Source organism: Penaeus japonicus, unplaced genomic scaffold, assembly GCF_977035675.1.
Source record: "Penaeus japonicus unplaced genomic scaffold, GWHDUDI00000001_assembly GWHDUDI00000002, whole genome shotgun sequence".
Classification (NCBI taxonomy): Eukaryota; Metazoa; Arthropoda; class Malacostraca; order Decapoda; family Penaeidae; genus Penaeus; species Penaeus japonicus.
This window is the reverse complement of record NW_028234404.1, coordinates 6,151,613-6,161,612: the sequence shown is the minus strand read 5'-3', so window position 1 is coordinate 6,161,612 and position 10,000 is coordinate 6,151,613. Positions and strand designations below refer to the sequence as shown.

The 10,000-nt window shown below is 39.3% G+C and overlaps 1 protein-coding gene across 1 annotated transcript in view; it reads left to right on the top strand.

Moving 5' to 3' along the window:
• Nucleotides 1-10,000, top strand: part of LOC122244278 (uncharacterized) — a gene marked incomplete at its 3' end in the record, with an annotated part of 29,360 nt that overhangs the window by 12,011 nt on the left and 7,349 nt on the right. Inside the window, 8 exon segments of the mRNA XM_086544747.1 lie at nt 710-844; nt 3,683-3,745; nt 4,789-4,793; nt 6,555-6,614; nt 6,917-7,140; nt 7,528-7,619; nt 8,387-8,530; nt 8,902-9,039. Coding sequence (XP_086400873.1) covers nt 710-844; nt 3,683-3,745; nt 4,789-4,793; nt 6,555-6,614; nt 6,917-7,140; nt 7,528-7,619; nt 8,387-8,530; nt 8,902-9,039 — 861 coding nt within the window.

Sequence of the window (10,000 nt, the reverse complement as noted above, 5' to 3'; positions counted from 1 at the left end):
TTCCCTCACCTTTCTCCCCCTTTATCCTTCCCTCATCTTTCTCCCCCTTTATCCTTCCCTCACCTTTCTCCCCCCTTTATCCTTCCCTCACCTTTCTCCCCCCTTTATCCTTCCCTCACCTTTCTCCCCCCTTTATCCTTCCCTCACCTTTCTCCCCCCTTTATCCTTCCCTCACCTTTCTCCCCCCTTTATCCTTCCCTCACCTTTCTCCCCCCTTTATCCTTCCCTCACCTTTCTCCCCCCTTTATCCTTCCCTCACCTTTCTCCCCCCTTTATCCTTCCCTCACCTTTCTCCCCCCTTTATCCTTCCCTCATCTTTCTCCCCCTTTATCCTTCCCTCTTATCCTTCCATCCTCTTTCTCCCCCTTTTATCCTTTCCTCCTCTTTCTCCCCCCTATTTATCCTTCCCTCCTCTTCTCCCCCTTTTATCCTTCCCTCTTCTTTCTCCCCCCCTTTATCCTTCCTACGTCATCATCCTCCCTTTATCTTTCCCTTTCCCTTTCCCCTTCATTTTTCCCCTTCCCGTTTCCCCTCTCCCCTCCCACATCTTCCTCCCCCCTTTATCCTTCCTACGTCATCATCCTCCCTTTATCTTTCCCTTTCCCTTCCCCCTCCCCCCATCTCCCTCCCCCTCCCCCTCCCCCTTCCCCTTCCCCCCTCCCCCTCCCCCCATCTTCCTCCCCCTCCCCCCATCTTCCTCCCCCAACAGAGTGTCACCAACCGTGCCCCGCCAACTTCAGCCCCGTGTGCGGCAGTGATGGGGTAACTTACCTAAATGACTGCGCGTTGGAGATTGCCGAGTGTGAGAATCCGTTACTTTTCAAGGTTTCGGACACCGCCTGTTGTGAGTATTTTCCCGGTTTGTCTTTCGTGTTTTGAGTTCGGTTTTTTCTCTTTTTTTTCTTGATAATAGGTTTGGGGGAACTTTTTTTTATTTTCGATGATGGATGTTTAGGGTACTGTTTTTTGTTTTTGTTTTTTGTCTTTTTATTCAGATGGGTTTAGGAAGCTGTGTTTGTTTTGAGTGTGTGTGTGTGTGTTTGTGTGTGTTTGTGTGTGTTTGTGTGTGTTTGTGTGTGTGTGTGTGTGTGTGTGTGTGTGTGTGTGTGTGTGTGTGTGTGTGTGTCTGTCATCATTTTGTTGGGGAGGGGGGGGGGAGTATTCTTTAATAGCATCAAAACTAAATTTGATTTTTCTTCAATCCACAGAGTAAACATGTTTGCAAGGAGGAAAACCACAGACTATAACACCTATACGTAATAATAAACATGTGTATATTAAAGGCTAGAATAAATACATTGCTTTTTTTTTTACCATAACAAATGTAACCTTTCTATTGATATTGGCAACCTTGATTACCATGTATATAATTGTGGAGATCTTTTCCGGTAGAACTAAGATTGTTATAGAAGAAAAGAAAATCGAGAAAGAGAGAAAGAGAGAGGGAGAAAGACAGAAAGAGATAGAAAAGAAAGATAATAATAATGATAACAAATGAACCGGGTAACATTATAAGAAGGAAATAAATTAATTACAATGATAGTGATAGTTTTACTGCATCATGCACGTAGGGTCACGCCCATTTGCAAATACACCAATCAGTGTTGCCACTATCCTCTCCACACGTTTCGAAACACATGTCAACCTTTGCTTAATGACACGTGTCTTGGATAGGAGAGGCGAAACTGGCACTTGGAAATGATTGGGATTATACACACTGCGCTATTACTAATCGAGATCGAGTTATAAAAGGAATGTTTTCTGTTTCTGGTCGGGTGAGGGCTGTCGAATTTTACTTAGTGTGTTAGGAAAAAGGTGAACTTTTAGCAGTGATATGTTTGACGTGTGATAAATGTATTGTATTTGACAATTCCATTTTTTCAGAGCCATGTTAAAATGGAGAAACAAAAATCTAAAAAAAAAAAAAAAAAAAAAAATTGGCATGAAATTCCTAAATAGCTCAAACAAAAGCAAATAAATAGATAATAAATATAGTATGTGGTAATGGATCATATGAAAGAATATAATATCCTTTTTTTTAACCCAGCATCCTTACATATCAAATGGGCATTTCATAATAGATCAAAAGGCTGGAAACACCAGTTAATTGTGTAATTAGAAGTCAAGTGGTAATGAGGACCAAGAAATCACGAAATTTGTATTTGTAATTTGAATATGACACGACACAAACGAGCAATATTAAGGAGAACCATGAAATATTTAACAGACTGCAACAAAGTAAATGCAACGAATGCAACTAATCCCAATAACAGTAAATAAACTATTCTCCCCGCCTGGCTCTGCAACAGACAAAAGACGTCACTATAGCCCAAGCGAGGATACGAAATACAGGAGACAAAGAATACAGAGGTTTTCGAGGTGCGAGGAGAGCGAGACGAATTTAAGGACAATATCCTAAAGGGACTTGTGCTAGGATTCACCATATTTTTTTTCCACTATGGTAGGTCATCGCTTAAGGAATCTACTTTTGAAGGATGCGATGTGATTGGCCATGTGCTGAAATAGATCACTCTCACACACTCATACTCACACACACTCATACTCACACTCATACTCATACTCATACTCACACTCACACTCACACTCATACTCATACTCATACTCACACTCACACTCACACTCATACTCATACTCATACTCACACTCACACTCATACTCATACTCATACTCACACTCACACTCATACTCATACTCATACTCACACTCACACTCACACTCATACTCATACTCACACTCATACTCATACTCACACTCACACTCACACTCATACTCATACTCATACTCATACTCATACTCATACTCATACTCATACTCATACTCATACTCATACTCATACTCATACTCATACTCATACTCATACTCACACTCACACTCACACACATTCACATTCACACTAACACACATTCACATTCACACTCATACTCATACTCATACTCATACTCGCACTCATACTCATACTCACACTCATACTCATACTCATACTCACACTCACACTCTCACACTCTCACACTCACACTCACACTCACACTCACACTCACACTCACACTCACACTCACACTCAGACTCAGACTCAGACTCAGACTCAGACTCAGACTCAGACTCAGACTCACACTCACACTCACACCCACACCCACACCCACACCCACACCCACACCCACACCCACACCCACACCCACACCCACACCCACACCCACACCCACACCCACACCCACACCCACACCCACACCCACACCCACACCCACACCCACACCCACACCCACACCCACACCCACACCCACACACCCACACCCACACCCACACCCACACCCACACCCACACCCACACCCACACACACACCCACACACACACCCTCACACACACCCTCACACACACCCTCACACACACCCCCACCCCCACACCCACACCCACACCCACACCCACTGATTCTCACTCTTCCCCCACTCCTTCTCCCCCTCCCCCTTCTACTCCTATTCCCATTCACACTCACAACCATTCTCACATTCATTAACCAATAAATCACGAATACTAAAAGCAAATACTGTACAACAAACATACGTTAATACTATTTAAACAACGAAGTTAGTCTACTTTTTTTATGAATCGACGGAATATTGTCATTGGAACATTCTTTGAGATTCCTTACTTACACTAAAACTGACAGATCCCATTGGTTCCTCCTTGCAAGAAAGACCTGAAAATAAAAACAATGTGTTGCGTAATACAGGTAATATTAATATTATTAAATAGTACCAATACAATCAGTCCATATCTATAAATGATATAGTCTAGTACAAAAAGCAAGTATTTTGTTATATTAATATTATTATTAATAGTGTTAATATTTTTCATCAAGGCATTTTTTTCGAGAAGGATCGTTGACTCAATCTTTCCTATGCCTTTCAATGAAGTGAAGAATCCTGATGGCCATGGGAGTCAGCAACATGGCAACATAGAGAAGCACATTAAAGAAATATCTCATATGCAAAATAAGTAGTAAACGGGGCAGTATTTACTTTGATCTCATCTTATCTGAAACACTAGGGTTACTGGGGATATGGGGCGAAATCTCTTGGTTTTGGTTAGGTTAGAGATAAGATTTGTCCAGTGTGGAAAGAATGGCAATTGTATAACCAAGTTTTTTTTTCAGGTACTCATTACGCACATGGATGTTCCTTATACAAGCGTCAATCAAAAGGGAAGTGTTCTTTCTTCGGAGGACCTGTACAGCTGATCTTACTTAGAAGTGCTAACCAATGAAAGAATTTTGAAGAAATACGCACTGGAAGTAAATACTTGTTAATAACTGCACATTTCTTTTTTTTTTTTTTGCACACACCCGTGATCTCGGCAAAAAAATACTGTACTTTTCATATTGGCGGTTTGTTTTATTCAGCTGAAACTACTTATTACCCAACCAGCCAATTACAAATCACTCATATTTTATTCTTTACTAAAATCCCGAATTTCCACACTGTCCCTTGCATTATCATGAATAAGGGAAAGTAATGTTTGTTTAATGACTGTCATCTGAAAGTTGTCATAGACGCTTATTACAAATGTATCGGAACTTTACATTATAATCAAGTGTGTAATATGTACAACTATGATATAGTCAGTCCTGAATATTTCGTTTTCTTCGGAACAACTATCGACAAAGAAAACGTTTTAGGGGTAACTAATCCAAAAGGCAACTGATCTATTTACCCAATTTTGTATACGATTACTCAATCTAGCAAATGTAAAATATTACACCTATGTCTCCATTAGGCATTGTTGAAAATAACAACCAACACCATTAACACAACCCGATAGATAACAAAATTCTAAGAAGCATTCCCGCCGCAAATTGAAGATAAGACACGCGAGAAGAAACAAGAATCATAATTTTCAGGAGTTTCACCCCCCCCCAAAAAAAAAAAAAAAAAAAAAAAAAATAGCCACAATTGTAGCGAATGACATATGCAAAGGAAATTAAATGAACCAATTGAAATTTCATTTACATGTAACGTGACGATAAATACAGGTGTAATAGAGCCAATTAGATTTGTAATAGATAATCACGTGACAGTGGGTACTTGGCCGAGGGAAATGCGGTTGAAATTCAGATCATAAGACTTGAGATAAACTTTTTCGAATTCTCTGCAAAGTAGCATAAACTCAACGAAGGAAACTTGAAATAATAAAGTAACGGTAAATACAGAAATAATTAACACTTTTCTATCCCTACTTCCAAAGGCTTGGATAAAGAGAGAGAATGAGAAAAAGAGAGAGAAAAAACGAAAGAAAATGAGTTGAGAGAAAGAGTGAAAGAAAGAAAGAGTTTCAGAAATAAAGATAGGTAAAGAGAGCGATGAAGGAATGAGAGAGAGAGTTAAAGAAAGAGATAGATAGATAATTATACTGATGTATAACATAACGAATGACAGGGAGTTATATATAGTGTGGCATTCCGTTTATAGACATCAGATAGATCGATGAAAAAATATGTATATATCTTTAATCCAAATTCAGATTACAAAAGTAGGTATAATAAAATATCTAAGCGCAAAATCACTCAAATATGTAATAATCACAAAAATAATTTTTCGATTTGAACTAAAACACAAAAGATAGAAAAAAAGTCGCTGGAAAGCAGCATAGATAATCCAAAGTCTTATTAAACACGTATGTGTTTAATACCCACCCCTCCTTCTCAATTGTATATATATTTGTATATATATATATATATATATATATATATATATATATATATATATATATATATATATATATATATGTGTGTGTGTGTGTGTGTGTGTGTGTATTTTTTTTTTCTCTTTTCTTTTCTTTTTGCCTAATATAACTCAAGTTTGGGAAAAATCAGCTGGACCCACGTGTCAATTTCCATCAACTTACACTGCTTGCAAATACGGTATTTAAGAATAAATGAATTCCCAGCACCACAACGATCAAACATATAAATAAACAGTTAAAAGTTTCATAATTCTAAAGGTTTTCACTATAAGACGAAATTTTCGTTATTTAATTGGCTAGTATGTTTTAATATTTAACTAGTGCATTATTATCCATTACCTAATAAACAGGCAAATGAAGATATATATGCGATATCTTCAAGCTATAAACAAATTTATTTGATATGAAAAAAGTCTAATGATGATGGTAAAAAAATAAACAGATAGAAAAGATATTTTGATATCAATAATATTATAACTTTATATATTTAAGTAATAAAAGTAATAATAAAGTATATTATATAATTATAATCAAACATAATATAATATGGTAATCATAGTACCAATACAATCAGTCCATATTTATAAATGATATAGTCTAGTACAAAAAGCAAGTATTTTGTTATATTAATATTAATATCAATCAATATCTGAATATTGTATAGTAACAATATGATCTGATATGATAAGAACCAAGTATCGAAAATGTTTATACAGTTAATAGATAATAACTATCAGAAAATAACAGACGAACCAGAGGAAATAGACCCCTCTAAGTTATAACAATTCTTGAACCGATAGTTTTCTCTCTACGTCACACTGTCTTCAAAACACAGCAGTGATGCCAGAATAGCGGGTTTCGTCTGATCTTCGTGGCTGTGATGTTGCGTTTCGTTATTTTGGCCATTTTGGGAGGGCATAAGGATGATGATATGAGGGGTTATGTTGTTTATGGACTTAATGTTGGTTTCCTGATTTCTTACTTATGCTAAATGACTTGGAAGAGGAACGTAAGTAAGAAATAGGTAGGAGAAATTTGTGCGAATACGCCGCTTCGGACCTTTCGAATATGGCTAGTTCGAAGCAGTGTCATTTAATTACATGAAAAATCCCCTCGTCTTTTAAAAATCCTCTTAGTTTCTCTAATATTGCAACATCTATAGATATCCAATTTATACACACTACCTGCAAATAAAAAAAGGTACAAAACAAGAAAAGAAAAGAAGAAGAAGAAGAAGAAGAAAATAGAAAAAAAAAATTCACTCGATTTAGAAAAGTCTCCCCTAAATGTGTGCCCAGAAAAAAAAGGTTATGGTAATCTGGCACCACTGAAGCACACTTCCTTTCAACCATCGGCCGGTGAGCGCTGGTTGTTTTCGGAACTAAGGTAATATTTTATGGTTGCTGTGGGATTCTTATAGAGCAGTGATATTAATTGTAATAGGCTCTTGATGAGGGTGTTATTTTCATGTCTTTGGTTGTATGAATATGGTTCTGTGAATGTAGCAGATGTGTTATTTGATCAATACGTGAAAAAAACTTGATGTTTTTATTATTTTGTGTGTAAATTATTGGTTTTGAGGAATATTTCAAATGCGATTTTTATGCGTCTGTAATATATAATAAATCTCCAGAATTTGGTTCATAATAACCCTAAATCATATAAAAGCAAGGAAAGTCTATGCCAATGGCTAGATAGAATATGCCATGTCATTCAGATCATGCAACCATAATGGTCACTATATCTTTACGATTATTATTATCCTATTTCCAGAACTTCCCGTGGAACTTCAGCCATGTCAGGTTACCGATTAGCCTTTTATATAGTGATGATAATTATACCACTTTCTGCTGCCCATCATTTGTGTAAGTTGCCTCGAGAACATAGAGGGTAAAAGCAGGTATTATTAATAATCATTGATGATGATAATAGGATTATGATTATTTTTGGGTAGTGGGAATAGGAACGTAGTTGTAACATTAGAAAGTTCTTTGACGTTCTATCTCTATATCACGAAGAACTAACTATAAGACCCCCCCTCCCCCCTCCCCCCTCCTCCTTGGGGACTAACCACTTTCGGCGCTCCGATCAAGGCCAAAGCACTTGCATCACGTTTATACCTGGCCATACAGAGTCTAGACTGGTTCCTAATGCGTTAGTAAATCTGCTAAAAGGTCTGCAATCTCTGTCTTATTGGAATATAAAATGACGGAGGTTTGATGGCCTTTATCGGAGCGTCGGAGGTGCGGAGGCCATGGCGGTCGCTTGTGTTATTGTGTGTGTATCTTTCTCTCCTCCTCTCCTCTGTTCTCAATTGTTTGTCGGGTCCTCTCTCTTCTCTCTCCTCTGTCTCTTCTCATTCTCTCTGTCTTCTTTTCTCTCTTCTCCTCCTCCACCTTCCCACACACCGCCTCCCCCCCCCCACACATACACCACCGCCCTCCCCCCATCACCCCCCCCACACACACACTCACCCCTCCCCCCACACACCGCCCTTCCCCCATCACCCCCACCCCCCCACACACTCACCCCCCTGCCCCCACACACACACTCACCCCTCCCCCCACACACCGCCCCACCCCATACACTCACCCCTCTCCCCACGCACCCCCTCACCCCTTCCTCCCCCCAGTTTCCGAAAAGTGCGCGGTGACCTGTCCTGAGTTCAGTGACCCTGTGTGTGGCAGCAATGAAGTGACCTATGACAACGATTGCCTTCTGGAGCGCGCAATGTGCATAGACCACAGCCTGAAGAAAGTCTCAGAAGGACCTTGTGGTATGTTGCGTAATTTTCTTTATTTTTTTTAGTCTTGTTTTATTTTTCTTGTTATTGTTTTTTGAATTTTTACTTTATTTCTTATCTGATTTATTTTTATTTTTTTTAGGAATTTTTTTTTTCTTGCTATTGTTTTTTGAATTTTTACTTTATTTTTTTATCTAATTTATTTTGATTTTCTTAGTATATTACGTCAATTTTTTTTTAAAATATTTTCTTACTATTGTAGTTCTTTCCCCATACGATTTTTTAAAAATCATCATAAATACTTCTACTTTTATTCATAAATAATCTCTTCTATAAAAAAAAAAAAAAAAAAAATCTAAACCCATAAATACACATCTCTCTCTTCCTTTGCAACAACCGTCAAGAATGCAACGTAATTTGCAACGATGAGGTGGATTATGTGTGCGGGAGCGACGGCAAGACCTACAACAACTGGTGCAACTTGCAGATGGCAAAGTGCAAGGATAATCCCACCCTCAAACAAGTGGCACAGGGACCGTGTTGTGAGTACGGGGCGTGTGTCTCTTTCTGGTCTTCTTTCTCTTCCTCTTTCTCTTCCTCTTTCTCTTTTTCCTTTCTCTCTTTCTCTTGTTTTCTTTCTTTCTCTCTTATTGTCTTGTTTTCTTTCTCTCTCTCTTATTGTCTTGTTTTCTTTCTCTCTCTCTTATCCTCTTGTTTTCTTTCTCTCTCTCTCTCTCTTATCCTCTTGTTTTCTTTCTCTCTCTCTCTCTCTTATCCTCTTGTTTTCTTTCTCTCTCTCTCTCTCTTATCCTCTTGTTTTCTTTCTCTCTCTCTCTCTCTTCTCCTCTTTTTTTTCTCTCTCTCTCTCTCTCTCTCTCTCTCTCTCTCTCTCTCTCTCTCTCTCTCTCTCTCTCTCTCTCTCTTATCCTCTTATTTTCTTTCTCTCTCTTCTTCATTCCTCTCTATCTCTCCCCTCCCCCCCTCTCCCCCTCTCCCCCTCCTACCCCCTCTCCCCTCTCCCTCTCCCCCTCCTACCCTTCTACCCTCTCCCTCCCCCTCTCCCCTCCCCCCTGCTCTCCCCCTCTCCCCCTCCTACTCTCCCCCTCTCCCCCTCCTACCCTCCCCCTCTCCCCCTCTCCCCTCTCCCCCTCTCCCCTCTCCCCCTCTCCCCCTCCTACCCTCCTACCCTCTCCCTCCCCATCTCCTACCCTCCTCCCCTCCCCTCTCTCCTCCCCCTCTCCCCCTCCTACCCTTCTACCCTCTTCATAACACTAGACACTGAAGATAATAAGTCACTCGGTCTCGTTGGGTCGCCATTCTTAAGGAGCTTGTATTGTCAGTCACGTCACCGGCCGCGGCAGACATGTCAGTTGATATGACGGGATGTGAGATGTTCATGGGTTTAAGGTGAAGTTCAGTGAAGATCTTAGTTGGTGAAGATAAAGGATAAATCGTGAACATTTTGGGGGGAAAATAGTGGTATTGATATTTGTTTTTATTATT